General features: G+C 42.0%; 1 protein-coding gene and 1 long non-coding RNA gene across 3 annotated transcripts in view; one reads left to right on the top strand and one right to left on the bottom strand.

The window, feature by feature from the left end:
* Positions 1–13,060, top strand: part of kif26ba (kinesin family member 26Ba) — a 430,401-nt gene extending 417,341 nt beyond the window's left edge. For both annotated transcript variants that reach the window (XM_034187958.1, XM_034187951.1), the window contains exons 27-28: positions 6,572–6,722; positions 11,818–13,060. In XM_034187958.1, coding sequence (XP_034043849.1) covers positions 6,572–6,722; positions 11,818–11,966 — 300 coding nt within the window. In that variant the 3' untranslated portion in view covers positions 11,967–13,060. The remainder of the gene's footprint in view (positions 1–6,571; positions 6,723–11,817) is intronic.
* Positions 12,910–22,712, bottom strand: LOC117525981. The gene is made up of 3 exons (XR_004565180.1): positions 22,702–22,712; positions 18,690–18,692; positions 12,910–13,200 (listed from the first exon to the last, which is right to left on the bottom strand). It is a non-coding gene; the product is annotated as an uncharacterized LOC117525981 (long non-coding RNA).
* Between the last annotated feature and the right edge of the window lie 1,027 nt (positions 22,713–23,739).

Raw genomic sequence — 23,739 nt, 5'->3', positions numbered from 1 at the left:
TTTAATAATTTTTTTGTAAATATTGGACCAAGCTTGGCAGAAAAAATTCCCGATTCCCAACCTGAGGATTGGGATAATAATCTCATAGAAAGAAATCCCTGTTCAATGTTCCTCACAGCAGTGGATGGAAATGAAATTATAGACATTGTGAATAATTGTAAATATAAAACATCTACCGATTTAAATGAAATTGATATGGTGGTGGTAAAACAGGTCATTGAATGGATTGTAGAACCATTAACATACATCTGTAACTTATCATTTCAAACCGGTAAATTTCCCAATCAAATGAAAATAGCTAAGGTTGTGCCGCTGTATAAGACTGGGGATAGACACCACTTCACAAATTATAGACCTGTTTCTTTGCTTCCACAATTTTCCAAATTATTAGAAAAGTTATTCAATAATAGATTAGACAAATTCATAAATAAACATAAATTACTTACTGATAGTCAATATGGATTCAGAGCACATAGTTCAACATCACTTGCATTAATAGAATCAGTTGAGGAGATTACAAACGCCATAGACCACAAATTACATTCAGTTGGAATATTTATAGACCTTAAAAAGGCTTTTGATACAATCAATCATGACATATTAATCAGTAAACTTGAACAGTATGGGATTAGGGGGTTGGTGTTGCACTGGGTGAGAAGCTACTTAAGTAACAGAAAACAGTTTGTGAAGTTGGGGGAATATACATCATCATGCTTGGACAATGCTTGTGGCGTCCCACAGGGGTCAGTATTGGGTCCAAAACTGTTTCTAATTTATATAAATGATATTGTCAATGTTTCCAAAATATTAAAATTAGTATTATTTGCAGATGACACAAGCATTTTTTGTTCAGGGGGGGATTTGCAGGAGTTATTGAGGAGGATCAGTATAGAAATGGGAAAATTGAAAATATGGTTTGACAGAAATAAATTATCATTAAACTTAAGTAAAACAAAATACATGTTATTTGGCTATTGTAATACAGACATACAGGTTCAGTTACAAGTCGAGGGGGTAGATATTGAAAGGGTACATGAAAATAAGTTTCTGGGGGTGATAATAGATGATAAGATAAACTGGAAGACTCATATAAAACATATACAAAGTAAACTGTCAAGAAGCATTTCAGTTCTAAACAAAGCGAAACATATTCTGGACCACAACTCACTCCGCATTCTTTACTGCTCACTGGTTTTACCATATTTACAGTACTGTGCAGAGGTATGGGGTAATACTTATAAAGGTACAACACAATCACTATCAGTAATGCAGAAAAGAGCTATAAGAATTATTCATAATACTGGCTATAGAGATCATACAAATCCACTATTTTTACAATCCAAATTATTAAAATTCACAGACTTGGTTCATTTTCAAACAGTACAAATTGTGTATAAAGCAATAAACAATTTACTTCCAGCAAATATTAAAAATATGTTTTTTAACAGATCAGGGGATTACAGTCTGAGGGGGAAATTTAATTTAAAGCATCAGTGGGCACGAACAACATTAAAAGGTTTCTGTATTTCTGTCTGTGGGGTGAGGATGTGGAACAGATTGGGAGTGGGGCTCAAGCAATGTCCAAGCATGAACCAGTTCAAACAGCGGTACAAAAATATGTTTTTTTTCTGGGTATAGGGAGGAGGAAGGGTAATGAGGGTTAGGGTGTTTTTGTTGTTTGCTTCGGCTTGTAAATATATAGTATTTTGTATGTAAGTAGGTATGTGTAGGTGTATATTTATGTTTGTGTATATATACGTGTATATATGTATATGTGTATATATGTGTATGTTGATGTGTATATGTATGTGTGTGTATATATATGTATATATATATATATTGATATCGGTTTAGGTGTGTAGGAATTTATGTGTATATGTGGCAAAGGGTATTACTGGTTGTGGGGAAGAAGGGGTAGGGATAAATAAGCTGATGCTTCACCCTACCCCTTTTCGGACATGTTGGGTACACAGTAGGAACTTTTTTGTTGTTGTCTTTACTGATCTATCTTGTAATTGTTGTTGTATCAAATGTTCGAAATAAACAGTTTTCATTCATTCATTCATTCATAGTAGTGCTATGTGACTAAAAAGATTAATCCAGGTTTTGAGTATATTTCTTATTGTTACATGGAAACAAGGTACCAGTAGATTCAGTAGATTCTCACAAATCCAAGAAGACCAAGCATTCATGATATGCACACTCTTAAGGCTATGAAATTGGGCTATTATTAAAAAAAAGTAGAAAAGGGGGTGTTCACAATAATAGTAGTGTGGAATTCAGTCAGTGAGTTCGTCGATTTTGTGGAACAAACAGGTGTGAATCAGGTGTCCCCTATTTAAGGATGAAGCCAGCACCTGTTGAACATGCTTTTCTCTTTGAAAGCTTGAGGAAAATGGGACGTTCAAGACACTGTTCAGAAGAACAGTGTAGTTTGATTAAAAAGTTGATTGGAGAGGGGAAAACTTATACGCAGGTGCAAAAAATTATAGGCTGTTCATCTACAGTGATCTACAATGCTTTAAAATGGACACAAAAAAAAAAACAGACGCGTGGAAGAAAACGGAAAACAACCATCAAAATGGATAGAAGAATAACCAGAATGGCAAAGGCTCACCCATTGATCAGCTCCAGAATGATCAAAGACAGTCTGGAGTTACCTGTAAGTGCTGTGACAGTTAGAAGACACCTGTGTGAAGCTAATTTATTTGCAAGAATCCCCCGCAAAGTCCCTCTGTTAAATAAAAGACGTGCAGAAGAGGTTACAATTTGCCAAAGAACACATCAACTGGCCTAAAGAGAAATGGAGGAATATTTTGTGGACTGATGAGAGTAAAATTGTTCTTTTTGGGTCCAAGGGCCGCAGACAGTTTGTGAGACGACCCCCAAACTCTGAATTCAAGCCACAGTTCACAGTGAAGACAGTGAAGCATGTTTCTCCTACTGTGGTGTTGGGCCGATATATCGCATACCAGGTGTCATGGATCAGTTTGGATATGTCAGAATACTTGAAGAGGTCACAATGCCTTATGCTGAAGAGGACATGCCCTTGAAATGGGTGTTTCAGCAAGACAATGACCCCAACCACACTAGTAAACCAGTAAAAACTGGTTATACAACTAAATACTAGTTTAGTGATTCACAGGATTGCTAAAAAAGCAGTTTGAACATAATAGTTTTGAGTTTGTAGCGTCAACAGCAGATGCTACTATTATTGTGAACACCCCCTTTTCTACTTTTTTTTTTTTTACTAATAGCCCAATTTCATAGCCTTAAGAGTGTGCATATCATGAATGCTTGGTCTTGTTGGATTTGTGAGAATCTACTGAATCTACTAGTACCTTGTTTCCCATGTAACAATAAGAAATATACTCAAAACCTGGATTAATCTTTGTAGTCACATAGCACTACTATTATTCTGAACACTACTGTAAGTGGCTCTACTCTTCTTCTTCTTTTTTTTTAATAAGATATTTAGATGTACCTTAGTATATACTAGTAGGCTGAATCTCAATTCTACCCCTCCCCCCTTCCCCTCCATTTTGTGCGGGCACGAGAGACAGAGGGGTGTCTCAATTCTCTTTTTGGAGCGAGGCAGAGGGGTAGGTGGAGGGCTACAAACCCCTTCAAACAGTGAATCTGGATGCACACTCCGTTTGGAGGGGAAGGAGGAGCTTACTGCTGTCTCCAAAGAAACAAACATGGTGCCCAGAACCGCACAAATGAAAGTGGCTTTCATTAGAAATTACGCTGTTTAGAAAGTTATAACTTGCCAAAAAACTTTACAGGCAGTTGCCTATGACAGGAACATCTGTGCTGCTGGATGCATTGTTGCGTATATTGTCATTCTGAAGAATATCGTAACTTCACTCGTGTGCTGAGGCGTTAAAATGCATATACACACGAACGCTACGATAAGACACTTTTATATCTCACAATGGAGAAAATCATGATAAAGGATAAGCACGTTAATTTGTATGTTCATAAATCTTTGGATAATAGCGATCCCTGCTGTTGGATTTCAAGGTCTGTAACGCGTGTGTATTTTGTAAACCAGGGAGCCCTGAGCACACTCATCTCCTAATAAGAAAATGAGGCAGAAAATGAGAAGTTTCACCAATGGGAGTAAGCTGGAAAATATATACAAACACATGTATATGTGTAACACATAACCTGACGTCCTGCTATTATTTGTCAAGGAAATTTCTAAAGGAAATAGGGCTGGATACAAAAAATGGGAAAATTTGAAAAAGAAATATAAGGTTAACAGAACTAGATGCAGCCCCATAACATACATACAGGTGCTGGTCATATAATTAGAATATCATGAAAAAGTTTATTTATTTCAGTAATTCCATTCAAAAAGTGAAACTTGTATAATGTATTCATTCATTCCACACAGACTGATATATTTCAAGTGTTTATTTATTTTAATTGCTAATTAATTCATTCATTAATCAAGTACTGATTAATCAATTAATGATTAGTCAATTAACAATATTATTACTATTATTAATGCCTAATTATTATCAGTATTATTAACAATCAATTACTAATTAATTAATTATTAATACTATTAATTATTATTATAAATTACAAATTAATTAAATTAATTATTAATACCACAAAATTCTCCGACATGATTACGATATGTCGAAGAAATCTGAAACTTTTTCTGTTTCTTTGCATTTATGCAGAAAGGCGAGAACATAAAAAGAGCAAACAGGCTACTGCAACAAGTTTTGCTTTGGTTGCCATGTTGACAAACAGTGAAGACGGTAGTTTGAGATGGGCAGAGGGCAGGCGGAGGGGTGTCTCAATTCATAGGGCTAGAGGCACACCCCTTCACCTTACTCCTTGTTTTAAAGGGGTAGGGGTAGGGCAAAGGGGAAGGGGAAGGGGTACAAAAGAGAACTGAGATTGGGCTGTAGAGTTCCACCTTATATTTGTAATGTATAATAGAAGCTATACCTTACTGAATTTTCATATAGCAGACAGAGTGATATTTGAGAAGTGAAATGAAGTTTATAGGATTTACAGAAAGTGTGCAATAATTCCTTAAATAACATTAGGCAGGTGCATAAATTTGGGCACTCCAACAGAAAAAAATACATCAATATTTAGTAGATCCTTCTTTTGCAGAAATAACAGCCTCTAAATGCTTCCTATAGATTCCAATGAAAGTCTGGATTCTCATTGAAGGTCTTTTGGACCATTCTTCTTTACAAAACATCTCAGGTTTTTTTTTTTTTTTTTTTTGGTTTCTAAGCATGGACAGCCTGCTTAAAATCACACCACAGAGTTTCAATAATATTCAGGTCTGGGGACTGGGATGGCCATTCCAGAACATTGTACTTGTTTCTCTGCATTGCATGAATGCCTTAGTAGATTTTGAGCAGTGTTTAGGGTCATTGTCTTGTTGAAAGATCCAGCCCCGGCGCAACTTCAACTTTGTCACTGATTCATGAACATTGTTCTCAAGAATCTGCTGATATTGACTGGAAACCATGTGACCCTCAACTTTAACAAGATTCCCAGTACCTGCACTGGTCACGCAGTGATGGAACCACCTCCAAATTTTACTGTAGGTAGGAAGTGTTTATCTTGGAATTCTCTGTTCTTTTTCAGCCATGCATACTGCCCCTTGTTATGTACATATAACTCAATTTTAGTTTAATCAGTCCACAGCACCTTATTCCAAAATTAGTATACCTCAAGCGAGTCTGTTTCTGGCATGTACACAGAAAAGGCTTTCTCTGCATTACAGCATTATACAGCATCTCTTTGTGCAGATTATGCTGTATAGTTGAAAGATGCACAGAGACACTATCTGCAGCAAGATCATGTTGTAGGTCTTTGGAGCAGGTCTGTGGGTTGACTATGACTGTTCTCACCATCCTTCGCTTCAGCTTATCTGAGATTTTTCTTGACCTGCCACTTCGGGCCTTAACTCGCACTGTGCCTGTGGTCTTCTATTTCCTCACTATGTTCCTCACAGTGGAAACTCACAGCTATATTTAACTGAACTTTCTGATCCAGACAACCAATGATTTATAAAGGAAAATCATAAAAATTATCAGGGGTGCCCAAACGTTTCCATACAACTGTATGTCACATGCATAATTTCAAGACTAAAATGCACTTACAGCAGGAGAATTTCTACATAGAAAGTCAAAGAATGATGCAGTGTTGGAGATGTTTAATAGGAAATTTCAACCGTCTTTGCACATAAAAGTCAAGAACACACAACATGATCCTTTTAAATCATTATTTTTGTAAATGCTTACAAAGTTTTTCATTCCACAGGTGACAGTGGAAAAAGTCCACAAAGTGTTTCAAATATATGTGTACTCCCCTCTCCTCCCCCCAGTCATATATTCAGTGGAGGGAAAAGAATGAAGAAAATATAGAATATACATTTTTCTCTGGAGCGGTTCTTAGAAAGCCACTTAACCCCTGACTACTAGAATGAAGCCGTTCATTCCAGCTGGCTGGAAGCAGTAACAACGGGAGGCAACGAGGTGTGGAAAAAAAAAATTAAAGCCACATCCTCCTGTCCTCTGTGTGTCAGGATGCGGTACGTGTCAGCGCCAAGCTGCGCCTGTTGGAACACCGTCAGCAGCGCATCAGTGAAGTCAGAGCCCGGTACCAGTGCCTGAAGAAAGAACTGGAACAAACCAAACAGTACCTGATGCTGGAGCCACACAGATGGACCACAGAATGTAAGTGCAGTGTGTGTGTGTAGAGTACTTCTCAGTAGTCAAACTTAATGACCTCCCTCATAAAGGTTATGTTGCCAGCTGTCTCTGTGTGTGTGTGTGTGTGTGTGTGTGTGTGTGTGTGTGTGTGTGTGTGTGTGTGTGTGTGTGTGTGTGTGTGTGTGTGTGTGTGTGTGTGTGTGTGTGTGTGTGTGTGTGTGTGTGTGTGTGTGTGTGTGTGTGTGTGTGTGTTGTTAGGATGACTCACAAACATGAGTCATTTTTCACAAAAGGTGCTTTGGGTCTTAAAAAACTGGCAGAAAAGGGAAACATTTGCAGGTTCTTAAAAACATCCAATAAATTCAGTTTTAAGCTTTAAAATGTCATAAAATGCATGTAAGTAAGTCCCATTGGCTGCTCCCTTGTTTGCACTCTGGGTCGCCACAGCAAATCCAGGGTGGATCTGCATGTTGAATTGGCACAGGTTTTACGCCGGATGCCCTTCCTGACACAACTCCACATTACATGGAGAAATGTGGCGGGGGTGGGATTTGAACCCGGAACCTTCTGCACTGAAACCAAGCGCATTAACCACTTGGCCACCACCCATGCTCCCATTATTTATATAGCACTTTCCAAGCCATGGTGGCTTAGTGGTTAGCACTGTTGCCTCACAGCAAGAATGTCATGGGATCGCTTCCCACGTGGGGCCTTTCTGTGTAGAGTCTGTCAGGTTCACCCTGTAATAGAAATCACAGACAACCTGATATCAAAGAAACACACCAGGAGTCACTGCTTCTCTTATACTCGCGAGGAAAGAGACAGTATCACTCAAGCATCAAATGCCTTCCTTCCTTCTCTCTCTCCTGAGCGACTCCTTCTCCTGCTTTTTATTTACTCAAGCAAACAAGGGTGCGGGTGGTTACAGAAAGGATGACGGAAGGCAGAACTGAATGATCAGGAACTCTCATGGGAACAAGGACAGTTAACAATCTTTCGTGTCAACATCAGCAAAATAAAATTAACAAATGCCACGTGCAAATGTGTGGCAACCGTTTGTATTTTTCTACTTGCTCTGAGTAAGAGACAAAAGACCTCAGATACAGTATCTCATGTATCTGAACACTGCGTATGAAAAACAGACACATTGCATTAATCACGTCATGGGTTACTTCTACCTCAGATTAAAGAAAACAGACATTTAAGTGATAAAATAAGGCATATTCACAATTTTTCCAACAGTCTGTTTGTTCTCCCAGTGCTCGCTTGGGTTCCGTCTGGGTCCTCCGCCTTCCTCCCACATCCAAAGACATCGATGTTAGGTTAATTAGAAACTTTCATTTGACTGTAGGTGAGTGTGAATGTGTTTGTCTGTCTATATGTGGCCCTGTGATAGACTGGTGTCCTGTCCAGAGTGTACCCCGCCTCACTCCCTATGACTGCTGGGATAGGCTCCAGCCCTGTAGTATGCAAACAGACTACTACACTGTGCTATTCCATGAGGCAGCTGGAGCTTGTAAATGTAAAAATGAACTTGTGGAAAATTGACAGAAAAAAAGTGGACATACATGAAAATTGTAGTGGCATGCAAGGGGCCGTGGAATTGTACAAATATAGATCAAGAGCCATTTGAAAAAGTCTGCTACTGCAAAATAGAAATGTTTACATCATATGGATATGCATATATGTGTCAACTGTAAACATGTGGGCCAAAAGGACAGGTAAGTGGGTACCATATTTCCATGATTAAAAGCCTGGGTGTTTATTGTTTTCAAACTGTGCTCAGGCACGGGACCTAAATGAGGCAGGCCTTTATTAACAAAATTCTGCTTGTTGCCTGCACTGTAATATGGTGTTAAGTTTCACACATATCTCTGGGTGTGGTGAACCAAACCGCTTTAGATCATAGCCCTCTGTGTGGCTGCAAACCCTCACTGTAGTCTAATGCCCACCTTCTACATGACAGAAACTGCAAAGGGCTATGGTTTTTTAGTTTTCCGGTTTCACTCCTTCTTCTCCCGTCATATTTTAAAAGTTTTTGCAGTGCGGCCGCTGATTACCTTTCGATCATGGATCAAATACGTTTGGCAGAAAAGTCCACAAATATGATGAACTTTACAACACCGAGTCAGAAAAAGACTCTTAAATGACACGCAATTCACGGAGGGAAATTCCACATACCGTACTGTTGGTTTGGAGTTTGATGATCGTATAAAGAAGTGGAGCTCGTTGAAGTACAAATTGATCCAGAAAAAGTCTCTGTTCCTGTGGAAAATTGCATAAAGACGCGACGGAGAATTTCACACGCACATTGACAACATTGCATGGCCGAGGAGTTGCAGAAGAATAAATCAGGCTTTAGGATTTTAAGGTTCCACTCCACAGCATACCAAATGTAGTCTTTTTAATGCGCATAATGCCCCATGCTTATTTAAGGCAGGCGTTTATTTTTACAGATGAAGTTTTGACCTAATGATTAAATGAGGCAGGTCCCAATTTAAGGGCAGGCGTTTAATCAAGGAAATACGTAAGCCTAAATAGTGCTTGAGATTTCAGGTAATTCATTTGGCACTTCCTGACTGCAACTAATCCGTGACATACATATAACAGATTTTGTCCATTTTATACATATAGCGGCTTTTGTCCGTTTAATTCATATAGACGATTTTGATTATAACGGACAACATTCACTAGTCCACCTGAACCCATTAAGTGTGAGTTTTACTGTACATTTTGATACTGGGCCTCAGGTCCAGCGCAGCATTGTTTCAGTATATAAATGTGGGTTTTGATGGGGTTTTTAATTAAACAAAAATAATCTTCCTTACTTTTATCTATTTTAATCAAATAAAGTAGTATATTACATAAAGATGACTGCTTTGTAGGTTTACTGTTCAGTGGATGAATGTACACTCAACAAAAATATAAACGCAACACTTTTGGTTTTGCTCCCATTTTGTATGAGATGAACTCAAAGATCTAAAACGTTTTCCACATACACAATATCACCATTTCCCTCAAATATTGTTCACAAACCAGTCTAAATCTGTGATAGTGAGCACTTCTCCTTTGCTGAGATAATCCATCCCACCTCACAGGTGTGCCATACCAAGATGCTGATTAGACACCATGATTAGTGCACAGGTGTGCCTTAGACTGCCCACAATAAAAGGCCACTCTGAAAGGTGCAGTTTTGTTTTAATGGGGGGGATACCAGTCAGTATCTGGTGTGACCACCATTTGCCTCATGCAGTGCAACACATCTCCTTCGCATAGAGTTGATCAGGTTGTCAATTGTGGCCTGTGGAATGTTGGTCCACTCCTCTTCAATGGCTGTGCGAAGTTGCTGGATATTGGCAGGAACTGGTACACGCTATCGTATACGCCGGTCCAGAGCATCCCAAACATGCTCAATGGGTGACATGTCCGGTGAGTATGCCGGCCATGCAAGAACTGGGACATTTTCAGCTTCTAAGAATTGTGTACAGATCCTTGCAACATGGGGCCGTGCATTATCCTGCTGCAACATGAGGTGATGTTCTTGGATGTATGGCACAACAATGGGCCTCAGGATCTGGTCACGGTATCTCTGTGCATTCAAAATGCCATCAATAAAATGCACCTGTGTTCTTCGTCCATAACAGACGCCTGCCCATACCATAACCCCACCGCCACCATGGGCCACTCGATCCACAACATTGACATCAGAAAACCGCTCACCCACACGACGCCACACACGCTGTCTGCCATCTGCCCTGAACAGTGTGAACCAGGATTCATCCGTGAAGAGAGCACCTCTCCAACGTGCCAAACGCCAGCGAATGTGAGCATTTGCCCACTCAAGTCGGTTACGACAACGAACTGGAGTCAGGTCGAGACCCCGATGAGGACGACGAGCATGCAGATGAGCTTCCCTGAGACGGTTTCTGACAGTTTGTGCAGAAATTCTTTGGTTATGCAAACCGATTGTTTCAGCAGCTGTCCGAGTGGCTGGTCTCAGACGATCTTGGAGGTGAACATGCTGGATGTGGAGGTCCTGGGCTGGTGTGGTTACACGTGGTCTGCGGTTGTGAGGCTGGTTGGATGTACTGCCAAATTCTCTGAAACGCCTTTGGAGACGGCTTATGGTAGAGAAATGAACATTCAATACACGAGCAACAGCTCTGGTTGACATTCCTGCTGTCAGCATGCCAATTGCACGCTCCCTCAAATCTTGTGACATCTGTGGCATTGTGCTGTGTGATAAAACTGCACCGTTCAGAGTGGCCTTTTATTGTGGGCAGTCTAAGGCACACCTGTGCACTAATCATGGTGTCTAATCAGCATCTTGATATGGCACACCTGTGAGGTGGGATGGATTATCTCAGCAAAGGAGAAGTGCTCACTATCACAGATTTAGACTGGTTTGTGAACAATATTTGAGGGAAATGGTGATATTGTGTATGTGGAAAAAGTTTTAGATCTTTGAGTTCATCTCATACAAAATGGGAGCAAAACCAAAAGTGTTGCATTTATATTTTTGTTGAGTGTACATAAACAATAAATGGATAATAATCGACCAAATTGATGTTCCTGTAAAGCAAGGGTTCTGTTAGTTTGGTTTTCTGGTTTGTTGTTTTTTCCTCTTTTTTTTTTTTTTTTTTTTTTTTTGCTTGTTTCCTTAAATTCATCACTACTTTGCGTTCTTTATTGTAATTTGAGGGTATTATGCTGAGAGGCTTCTCCACAACATAAATTCTAATAGTTAATTTTCTAGTTCACCATTTCTTCCATATCATATAAAGTCTGTACTGTCCTGTAAGTTACGTACGGTTTTAACCTCACATTTATTTTTCTGTTTTTTTTACATTAATGTTGTGTTTGGGTTTTCACCATGAGATTGGGTCAGTTCTGATTACATCACATTAAGCTCCTTTTATGTTGCACAAATAGTTCAGAGAACAGTTCTCATGCACAGCAGACCAGAGGTTACTAGAAAATAGATTTTGTTTAATCAGAGAATTCATTTGTTACACAGTCAGGAACAGATTGATGCAACATGAGCATCTGTCTCAAATTCTTCCTCTAGAAGTCTTTATTTCTAAATGGACTGCATTTGTTTATTTTTGTGTCCATCCAGTTGAGCTTCAGCAGGTCTATGAAGTGGACTCACTGGAGTATTTGGAAGCTCTGGAAACAGTGACGGACAAACTGGAGACCAGAGTGAACTTCTGTAAAGCTCATCTCATGATGATTACCTGCTTCGATGTGTCCTCCAGACATCGGTAGACACACTGCCAGCAGGAAGATGATGGATGGCATCTGAACCTTCACCACCTGAACAAACCCATTTTGAAAATCAATGAAATATAAACAACTGATTGGATGAATCAATAGATGGAAGGAGAGAAGAAAGGCTGGACTGGTCAGATGTTATCCTCCAGATGGAAGTTGGCAGAAGGATGGATAGATGGGAAGTAGAAGGATGAATTGAGTAACTAAGACAAAAGTGTCCTCGGATTTTAGGGCTGGAAACAGGCTTAGAAACAGAAACAAATGGACAAAACAGTGAGAGAACCACGGCCAAAAGGCTGTGAGCCTACGACCATACAGACTGAACAAATGTCCTGATGGAAAAACAGACTGAAGATTGTCTGAAGACAAACAACAGCGACAGAAACTAGTGTCATATTGTGAAGTTTTGGAAGAACCAAGAAGCATTCTGTCTTCTTGACTGGCTGTAAATAGAGAATGTATGAAGAATGAATGTTCAAGTGCCTTTTGAACACTTTTACAAAACCAGTTCTGTTTCTCTTTGACTTTCTGTACATGCAGTCTGGTGCTAGCGTAATCTAGCGAGGAGAAACAAACAAACAACCAGTGTCCTTGGAAAACATTTCAATTTATTGCCATTTCTAAATGTGCTGTTTTACTGTCTTTAGTGTTTACATGATAAACTGTGTTTGAACTGTCTTTTGTAAGGTGATAACTGACATTTCTCTGCCTGCATCAACATAACTGTTGGTTTTTGTGATAATAATGTTTTAAAAAAAGCCAAACATGTTGGCACAGCTGACCTGGATTTATGGTGTGTGTGTGTGTGTGTGTGTGTGTGTGTGTGTGTGTGTGTGTGTGTGTGTGTGTGTGTGTGTGTGTGTGTGTGTGTGTGTGTGTGTGTGTGTGTGTGTGTGTGTGTGTGTGTGTGTGTGTGTGTATCGGGGGCCTTTTTCTCTTGATGTTTTTAAACTCTATTTTTATTTCAGATCTGAACTTTGACCTTCTGGGGCATACATAATGCAGATGTGACGACTTTTTGTGAAATCTATTCACTGACTTAACTGTTTTTTCAAGTATTTGTAACTGTGTTGTTCTGCTCTATTCTTAAAAAAAACTGTAAATGTGTGCTTTATATCAAAAAAGGTACTGTTTTTATTTGAGAGTAATGGAACCATGTAGAGAATAATATCAGATAAAAACAGAGATTTAATACTAATTATAAGACAGACAGTGGTGAGTGAGCCTGCTGTACAGTGGGGTAAAAAAGTATTTAGTCAGTCCCTGATTGTGCAAGTTCTTCTACTTAGAAAGATGAGAAAGGTCTGTAATTTTCAACATAGGTACACTTCAATTATGAGAGACAAAATGAGAAAACAAAATCCAGGAAATCACATTGTAGGATTTTTAAAGAATTTATTTGTAAATTATGGTGGAAAATAAGTATTTGGTCAATAACAAAAGTTCAACTCAATACTTTGTAACATAATCTTTGTTGGCAATGACGTTTTCTGTAAGTCAGATTTTCACACACTGTAGCTGGTATTTTGGCCCATTTCTCCATGCAGATCTCCTCTAGAGCAGTGATGTTTTGGGGCTGTCGCTGGACAACACGGACTTTCAACTCCCTCAACAAATTTTCTATGGGGTTAACATCTGGAGACTGGCTAGGCCACTCCAGGACCTTGAAATGCTTTTTATGGAGCCACTACTTCGTTGCCCGAGTGGTGTGTTTGGGATCATTGTCATGCTGGAAGACCCAGCCACGTTGCATCTTCAATGCTCTCACTGATGGAAGGAGGTTTTGGCTTAAAATCTCATGATACATGGCCACGTTCATTCTTCCCTTAACACGGAGCATTCGTCCTGTCCCCTTTGCAGAAAGACAGCCCCAAGGCATGATGTTTCCACCTCCATGCTTCACAGTAGATATGGTGTTCTTGGGATGCAACTCAGCATTCTTCTTCCTCCAAACATGACGAGTTGAGTTTTTACCAAAATGTTCTATTTTGGATTAATCTGACCACATGATATTCTCCCAGTCCTCTTCTGGATCATCCATATGCTCTCTGGCAAACTTCAGGCAGAGCTGGACATGTACTGGCTTAAGCAGGGGGACACGCCTGGCACTGCAGGATTTGAGTCCCTCTCTGCGTAGTGTGTAGCCTTTGTTACTTTGGTCCCAGCTCTCTGCAGGTCATTCATCAGGTCCCTCCGTGTAGTTTTGTGATTTTAGTTCACCCTTCTCATGATCATTTTGACCCCACGGGATGAGATCTTGCGTGGAGCCCCAGATTGAGGGAGATTATCAATGGTCTTGTATGTCTTCCATTTTCTTACAATTGCTCCCACAGTTGATTTATTCACACCAACCTGCGTGACTATTGTAGAGTCACTCTTCCCAGCCTGGTTCACATCTACAGGTTTCTTCCTGGTGTCCTTCAACAGCTCTTTGGTCTTGGCCATGGATGAGTTTGGAGTCTGACTGTTTGAGGCTGTGGATCGGTGTCTTTTATACAGATCACGAGTTCAAACAGATGCCATTAATACAGGTAACGTGGAGGACAAAAGAGCGTCTTAAAGAAGAAGTTACAGGTCTGTGAGTGCCAGAAATCTTGCTTGTTAGTGGGTGACCAAATACTTATTTTCCACCGTAATTTACAAATAAATTCTTTAAAAATCCTACACTGTGATTTCCTGGAGTTTTTTCTCATTTTGTTTGTCATAATTGAAGTGTACCTATGATGAAAATTACAGACCCCTCTCATCTTTCTAAGTAGGAGAACTTGCACAATCAGGGACTGACTAAATACTTTTTTTACCCCACTGTAAATGTTTTTAAATTCTTTTCATTAATGCCTGTATTATTGGACAAATGTGAGAATTTCAACTGAAAATATGTGCAAAGAGCGATTGATGCAGCAGAACATTTATTTTGTAATCACTCAATCTCAAATATGTTGGAAAATGGTACAATGTGCAGAGGATTGAAATGGGATGAAACATTTCCAGACTTGATTGATGTCATTTATTAAAATGTTTAAAGAGAACGTTGGAAAATATATGTGAAATTAAGTCTCACAAATCTCTGCCTGGTTCCATTTATTTGGATGGATAAAAATGCATAAAACCTGTCAATATTATCAATGGCACTTGAGATGTTTATACAAATATAATATGTGAGAGCTTGTTTTCCTTTGGTCCAATGCCATTGGTCCAGAAAGCAGAGAGCATTTTGGGAGAACCTGTGAGGTAAAAAGAGTGGTGTAAAGGTAAATACAGCTATGATTTGTCAAAAGCATCTTGGGACCAAGTCAACAAAACAAAATTGTTCTTATTACAACCACTGGGCAGAAACGTGTCTTCAAATGACTGATGTTTTCTGGATGTTGGGATAATTTATGTGGCCCTACAGCTACAGTGATGAACATGAGACAAACTATTGGAAAAATGGTGGAACACCCAGATGTTTTGGACAAACTGAGCTTGGGTTTGCACAGATGTTATAGTTCTGTTTTAACTTCACTTTCACCTGCAAGTCATGACTGAAGATTTAATATTTATTGCCCTTTTGGGGATCATGTTTAATACGTTACTATGCATTTATGAAATAATGAAAAGAAAAATAAATGTACATATTTTCCTGAGCCCATGTCATATATAAATATATATTGTACACATTATATAAGCACGCATTTTTATTTTTTATATTTTCTGTTGATTTTGTTTGCTCTTGTTGGTCCCATTTGATTTCAGTCTAATTTTCCTAAAACGCTCACATCCAGGGTCATCGTGGTTCCTCACAAACTTCAAGCACAGCAGGAGTTTGCATTGTGAATCTGAATTAACAAGTGAAATGTGTTTTCTACACAGCCCAGTTCATTTTGCACTGGGGCCTTTTGGGAACCACAACTTCTGGTTGTGCGATCGGCCTCGATTCGTTTCCACATTGAACATGGTACACGAGGTTTCTTACCCAATAATTCACATACTGCGGTAGCACTTTGTAATTCCAGCAGTAACTTTGAGGTTTATAATACTAACAGAATGCTGTATGTCAACATCTCTGGTAAGCTATTTTCCTTTTCTTTTCCTTTTTTCAGGTAAAGGAAATAAATTATATGCACTTGTGTGGTTCTTTACATGAAATAAATGACCAAATTCTGTGTCTTACATCTGAATTTGGGAAAGACTTGTAAAAAGTTGTAAGACTGTACAAGAATTATAAAGTGTTATCTGGAATTTCTGCACATAGTATCTTGATGTTTATAAGTATTGTGTGTTAAGAGTTTGAAGCAGACCACATTTTCCAAAAACAAGTTTTTAAGCATCAGTAGAATTTGCCAAATTACAAGACAATGAAAGCGGAAAATTTCTATTTTAATGATTTTAAACATTCTCATTCATCAGAATCATGACAGTATACATCTGAGAATGTGACCACATGGTTTCTTAGTGATTGTGCTTAGTCATCACCGCAAGGAAACTGACCTCTGCCAATCACCACTGTTGGGTTTTTGAAGAATGTGGCCTTGGACATATGTTGATGACAAGAAAGAGGCATATAAATGAATGTACGGAAAGACTTTTGACCTGTGAGTCCTCTTTGCTTGGGGGTCTCACCCCCTTGTTTAGAACTGTTATAGGTGTTTTGCAACGCCCCCCCTCCAAAAAAAACGAAAGGGGTAAAAACAACAGTGGGTTTTTTGTTGGTTTGTTGTTTGGTTTGGGGGAGGGGGGATCACGTATATCTTGCTCATGCATGATTGTAAATATTACAATATATTTCCCATATTCATGTCTGGAAGTATCTTGTAGTGCAACTTCATACATTATTTTCAAAACTCGCTCATTCAGTTAAGGGTTGAGAGTAAGTCAGAGCACCCACAAGAAACCCACGCACGCGCTGAGAGCATGTAAACTCCACACAGAAAGGACCAGTGTAGAAGTAAACCTGGGGCCTTCCAACTGTGAGTCTTCAGTGCTAACCTCTGACCCACCATGCTGCCCAAAATACAATTTCAGACACCACCAAAGTGGACTATGCAATTTCTTAAACGTAATTGTACATCTCATCTGTAGCAGGTTAATGTATGTAACTAGATAAATACGCTTTAGTTTCTTGCCTTCAGAGGTTCTCAATTTTTTTTCAAGCATTGACACATGGATACCATCATTAGCGAGTTTCTATCGTTTGCTTCACTTTAACGAGCTAACATTGTGATGGCTGTAGATGCACGTCAAACAGTGTTTACTGGTGCCTGGTAGCACTGAAGCAGAAATAACACTCAGTGAAAGCAGCATCCGTGCAACAATGGTGTCCAGGTGGAAACCACTGGTGACATGGTCATTAACAGGTGTGGGTTTGGTGCACAGTTAATCACCTCAAGGGGCATCTGTCTGTGAGGGCAGTAGCAACAGGAGAATATAATACAAGTGAAACGACAGTGCCAAAGATGCCAGCGCAAACTCACTCATTGTACAGGGAGGCCCAAACAGGAAATGCCAAATTTTGAGTCCACAGTGAAACAGCAAATGTCCAATGTTGAAGACTTCCTCGAGCAACACTTCCTGGATTGACAATAGAGGAGATCTTTCAGTGGAAAGTCAACACTGAAATAGAAATGACAAATTTTGAGTCCACAATGAATCAGGAAATGTCAAATGTTGAACACTACCTGGACCAACAGTACAGGAGATTAACCTGTTTTTAAGTATGTTGATTTTGTTGTGGTATGTTCATCCACTGTAAAATTTTTCAATTCAGTACAATTTATTTAGCTTATAAAGCGCCAAGTTACATCAAAAGCTGCCTCAAGGCGCATCACACAAATAAAGTCTAACCTTACCAACCGCTAGAGCAAGTTCGTCTGGACAATAGGTTGAGGGAGCGACGTCGTGACAAAGGCGGTCGGCTGATTGGGCTGGCTTCACTCACCCCGCCCCACGGCACATACTGGGTCCGTCCCTACCAAGCTCCATTGAATCGTCCTCCAACCCACCAGCTCCCTGCTGGTGAGCCCATGCAGCTCGGCAGGGCCAAATTGCCCCCAGAGGAACGTCAACGGAGACTGGCGGCTGGAGAATGCCTTTATTGTAGTGCTAAGGGGCATATCATTAGCACGTGCTCTGTTCGGCAAAAAGCCAAAGCTCATCCGTAGGGTCCAGGCTGCAGATGAGCCAAGCCAAATTCACGGGTGTGGGTTCCAGTCGCACTCAAATCCCAGCCACTCTGTTTTTGTAATGAGAGTCTCTGCCCCGGCCCTAATTGACACAGGAGCCGAAGGCGATTTCATTGATGTAGCTTTAGCCTCCAAGGCTAAAATACCCCTTGAACTACTTCCATCCCACTGTCCGTGCATGCATTAGATGGCACGCCTCTTCCAGCCATTACACATCATACCGCTCCTGTCACATTAGTGGTGTCAGGAAATCACTGAGATCATTCAGTTTTATGTTATCCTGTCATCCTCTCCCTTGGTTCTAGGCCATCCCTGGATCTCAAAACACAATCCCGCTATCAATTGGCAGTCCGGGGTAATTACTCAGTGGAGCGAAGCCTGCCTCAAGGGGTGTCTTAGTTACTCAGTTCCTTCCAGCGTAGTAGTCAAGGAGAAGGTCCATGCACCTCCTGATTTTACTTTAGTTTCTCCTGAGTATCATGACCTTGGTGAGGTGTTCAACAAGGATTGTGCACTCTCACTTCCTCCTCACCGTCCTTATGACTGCACCATCGACTTGCTTCCTGGAGCTCCTCTACCTTCGGGTAGGTTGTACAACCTCTCCCATTTGGAACACAAGTCGATGGAGACCTACATCCTGGATTCCTTGGCTGCTGGGTTGATCCGGCCCTCTTCATCCCCCTTGGGTGCAGAGTTCTTTTTTGTTGGTAAAAAGGACGGTTCCCTTCACCCCTGCATAGATTTTCGGGGACTAAATGCTATAACGGTCCGCAACCGGTATCCATTACCCCTTCTTGATTCGGCGTTTAGTTCCTTGCATGGGGAGACCATATTCACCAAATTGGACCTCCGTAACACCTACCACCTGGTGCATGTCCGGGAGGGGGACGAGTGGAAGACTGTCTTTAACATGCCACTGGGACACTTCGAGTACCTGGTCATGCCCTTCGGCCTAACCAATGCTCCCGCCACATTCCAGGCGCTAGTGAATGACGTGCTGTGTGACCTCCTCAACTGGTTCGTTTTTGTTTACTTGGATGACATTCTGATTTTTTCCTCAGACCCTCAAACACATACTAAACATGTTCGATTAGTTCTCCAGTGATTGTTAAAGAACCATTTGTTTGTTAAGGCAGAAAAGTGCGAGTTCCACCGCGAAACCGTCTCCTTTTTGGGGTTTATAATCTCCCGAAATCAGGTCAAACCCGACCTGGCTAAAGTCAGTGCCGTAGTTGAGTGGCCGGTTCCATCCTCTGTGAGGCAGTTACAGCAGTTGCTTGGGTTCGCCAACTTTTACCGGCGTTTCATTCACGAGTTTAGCCAAGTAGCAGCCCCGCTCACCGCACTCACGTCCTCCAAGACCACCTTTCGGTGGACACCGCAGGGAGACGCCACCTTCACTCTGCTCAAACAACGGTTCACTACTGCTCCTATCCTCACTCAACCGGACCGCCAGCTCATCGTGGAGGTCAATGCTTCCGACTCTGGGCTGGGCGCGTCCTGTCCCAGAGATCAGAGACCGACAACTGGGTACATCCGTGCGCTTAATTTTCTCGGCGTCTATCCCCCGCTGAGTGGAATTATGATGTGGGTAACCAGGAACTCCTAGCAGTAAAAGAGGCACTAGCCGAATGGAGACATTGGCTGGAGGGAGCTGCGGTTCCGTTCATCGCTTGGACAGACCATCGCAATCTAGAGTATATTCAGTCTGCCAAGCAAGCGATTGAAACCCCGGCAAGCCAGGTGGTCATTGTTTTTTGGAAGGTTTAACTTCACCATTTCATACCGACCAGGCAGCAAGAACACAAAGCTGGACGCTCTGTCACATCAGTACTCCTCACTGTCATCATCCAAGGAACCACACCAAACTCCAGAGACCATCATACCCCGATCCATGATTGTGGGGGCACTGACCTGGGATGTCGAGCAAGCCATCCAGAAAGCCCTCACCCACCATCCGTATCCCGGGGGAGGGCCGCCCAGTCGGCTTTTTGTTCCTCCCAAGGCCAGATCCCAAGTACTCTAATTCTGCCGTTCATCTAAGCTGTCCTGTCACCCTGGGGTTCACCACACCCTGGAACTCCTCCATTGTCGCTTTTGGTGGGCTACAGTTCAAGCAGATGTGAGGGAATTCATACAAGCATGCTCAGTCTCTGCCAGAGGCAAGACATCCCACTAACCTCCCGCTGGACTACAACCGCTTCCTATTCCTGGCCGCCCTTGGTCACACATCGGAATTGACTTCATCACCAGGTTTCCTCCATCACAGGGTAACACAGTCGTCCTCACAATCGTGGATCGGTTCTCCAAGGCAGCCCACTTTATGCCCCTGCTGAAGATTCCATCTGCCCAGGAGACCGCCAACCTTCTCGTCCTCCACGTGGTCCGGCTGCATGGCATACCTATGGACATCGTATCTGACTGAGGGCCCCAGTTCAACTCACAAGTCTGGCTGAGCTTCTGTGCTGCCCTTGGGCCCTCGGTCAGCCTGTCGTCCGGGTTCCATCCCCAGACCAACAAGCAGGCAGAACGGGCCAACCAGGACCTTGAGACCACCTTCTGGTGTGTCTCTGCTGCCCACCCGATGGACTGGAGTCTACACCTGCCCTGGGTGGAGTATGCCCACAACTCGCAGGTATCCACTGCCACCGGACTCTCGGCTTTTGAAGCCTCCCTGGGTTACCAACCTCCACTCTTCCCGTCCCAAGAAACTGACATCTCTGTGCCTTCAGTCCAGCTCCACCTCAGCAGGTGCCGTCGGGTGTGGAAAACTGCCCATTCTGCCCTGCTGAAGACCAGGATCCGGACCCAGGGCCATGCGGACCGGCACAGGGCCCCTGACTGTCGACACGGGCAGGAGGTGTGGCTTTCGTCACGGGACATTCCCCTCCAAACTGACTCACCCAAACTGGCTCCCAGGTACATCGGGCCCTTTGTGGTCAACCGGGTGGTCAATCCGTCGGCCGTCCGGCCCTGGTTGCCCCACTGCCTGCGGATTCACCCGGTCTTCCATGTTTCCCAACTGAAGCCGGTACACTCCAGTCCTCTCTGTCCCCCAGCTCCATCACCACCCCCTGCCCGGATGGTGGATGGTCACCCTGCCAGGCCAGTCTGGAAGATTCTGGATGTTTGCTGTCTGGGACAGGGTTTCCAGTATCTGGTGGACTGGGAGGGCTACGGCCCCGAAGAACGCTCCTAGGTCAGGCGGGGGATGATCCTGGACCCTTCTCTCATCCGGGACTTCTACAGGGATCATCCTGACCGTCCTGGTAGGTTACCTGGGGGCTCCCATTGAGGGGGGGTGCTGTTGTGGGCTGCCTGCTGCTTCGCTCTCTCTCTTCAGCCAGGTGGCGTGCCGCAAGCTGATTGACGCACCTGTATATGAACCCCGGCTCCTCATTCCATCCTTGCCAGAAACTCAGCTCATCTCCCATGGTAAGCTTGGCCTCTCTGTTTTCTAGAATAGAACCTTTTTTTGACTTTTTGGCATTTCCACACACCTTTCTGTCTGAGCCTCTCTCTGAACCAAAATCTGACTGCTTCTCCACCAAGACCAGCTTCACCCGCAGCCTGTGCACGGAGCTCACGCTCTGCATCAACCAGTTAAGTGTTTGCTCTCCTTTTGGCTCATATGAGCTGCTGCACACTGAACTCTGCTGGGAATATCATACAAACTGAACTGTGAACTTTTCCTGATAAAGAACGACTAGAAGAAACTGAACTGAATCATTCTGTCTAATTGGCTGCTTATCTGGATCAGCTGTGATCAGTTATCACTGATTCAAACTGAACTGCCTGAGAATCCAAACTGATTCCTCCTGAACAAACAGTCAGCATAACTGGACCCAGCTGAGATAATTAACTACCGATTGACTGTGAATAAACACTTCTGGAAGTGACCGGCTCAGCACTCACTCATCTGTCTCTCCTCCTCAGCCACGTTGACAGCTTGCAGGCGGCCACCTGGCACCGGATCCATCTCATCCCGGGTTGACTCTGTTTGGACCGCAGCTCCCTGGTTCCACCGCTCAGCATTTGGGTTCAATTCACACTCCAGCCCGAACCATAACACCTATGGTATAATATATCAGCATTAAGCAACAGGAAAGCAGAGAAAATACTAAGGTGATCACCGGCTGCTAGCCCTAAGCTTCACCAACAAACCAGAATTTAGATAAAGTTGAGGCCAAGATATGCTCCGTTTGCAAATAGAATGAATTTAAAAGTATAGGAAGCACAGTACCATAAACCAGAAAAAGGACATTGCAGTAGTCCAGTGTACAACCCCAATTCCAATGAAGTTGAAACATTGTGTAAAATGTATATAAAAACAGAATACAATGATTTTGTAAATCCTCTTCAACCTATATTAAACTGAATACAGCACAAAGACAAGATATTTAATGTTCAAACTGATAGACTTTGTTGTTTTTGTGCAATATTTGCTCATTTTGAAATGGATGCCTGCAACACGTTTCAAAAAAGCTGGGACAGTGGTATGTTTACCATTGTGTTACATCACCATTCCTCCTAACAACACTCAATAAGCATTTGGGAACTGAGGACACTAATTGTTGAAGCTTTGTAGGTGGAATTCTTTCCCATTCTTGTTTGATGTACGACTTCAGTTGTTCAACAGTCCGGGGTCTCCATTGTCGTATTTTGTGCTTCATAATGTGCCACACATTTTCAATGGGTGACAGGTCTGGACTGCAGGCAGGCCAGTCTACTACCCGCACTCTTTACTACGAAGCCACGCTGTTGTAACATGTACAGAATGTGGCTTGGCATTGTCTTGCTGAAATAAGCAGGGATGTCCCTGAAAAAAGATGTTGCAGCACGTGTTGCTGCAAGACCTGGATGTACTTTTCAGCATTGATGATGCCATCACAGATGTGTAAGTTGTCCATGCCATGGGCACTAACACACCCCCATACCATCACAGATGCTGGCTTTGGAATGTTGCGCTGGTAACAATCTGGATAGTCTTTTTCCTCTTTTGTCCGGAGGACACAACGTCCATGATTTCCAAAAACAATTTGAAACGTGGACTCATCAGACCACAGCATACCTTTCCACTTTGTGTCTGTCCATTTCAAAGGAGCTCGGGCCCAGTGAAGGTGGTGGCGTTTCTGGATGTTGTTGATGTATGGCTTTCGCTTTGCATGGTAGAGTTTTAACTTGCACTTGTAGATGTAGCGACGAACTGTGTTAACTGACAATGGTTTTCTGAAGTGTTCCTGAGCCCATGTGGTAAGATCCTTTACACAATGATGTTGGTTTTTAATGCCGCCTAAGAGATCGAAGGTCACAGGCATTCAATGCTGGTTTTCGGCCTTGCCGCTTATGTGGAGAAAGTTCTCCAGATTCTCTGAATCTTCTGATTATATTATGGACTGTAGATGATGGAATCCCTAAATTCCTTGCAATTGAATGTTGACAAACACTGTTCTTAAACTGTTGGACTACTTTTTCATGCAGTTGTTCACAAAGTGATGATACTCACCCCATCTTTGCTTGTGAATGGCTGAGCCTTTTGGGGATGCTCCTTTTATACCCAGTCATGACACTCACCTGTTTCCAATGAACCTGTTCACCTATGGAAT

Source organism: Thalassophryne amazonica, chromosome 2 (assembly GCF_902500255.1).
Source record: "Thalassophryne amazonica chromosome 2, fThaAma1.1, whole genome shotgun sequence".
Taxonomy (NCBI): Eukaryota; Metazoa; Chordata; class Actinopteri; order Batrachoidiformes; family Batrachoididae; genus Thalassophryne; species Thalassophryne amazonica.
Note: the sequence above shows the minus strand (reverse complement) of the source record. Positions and strands in the feature narration are given on the sequence as shown.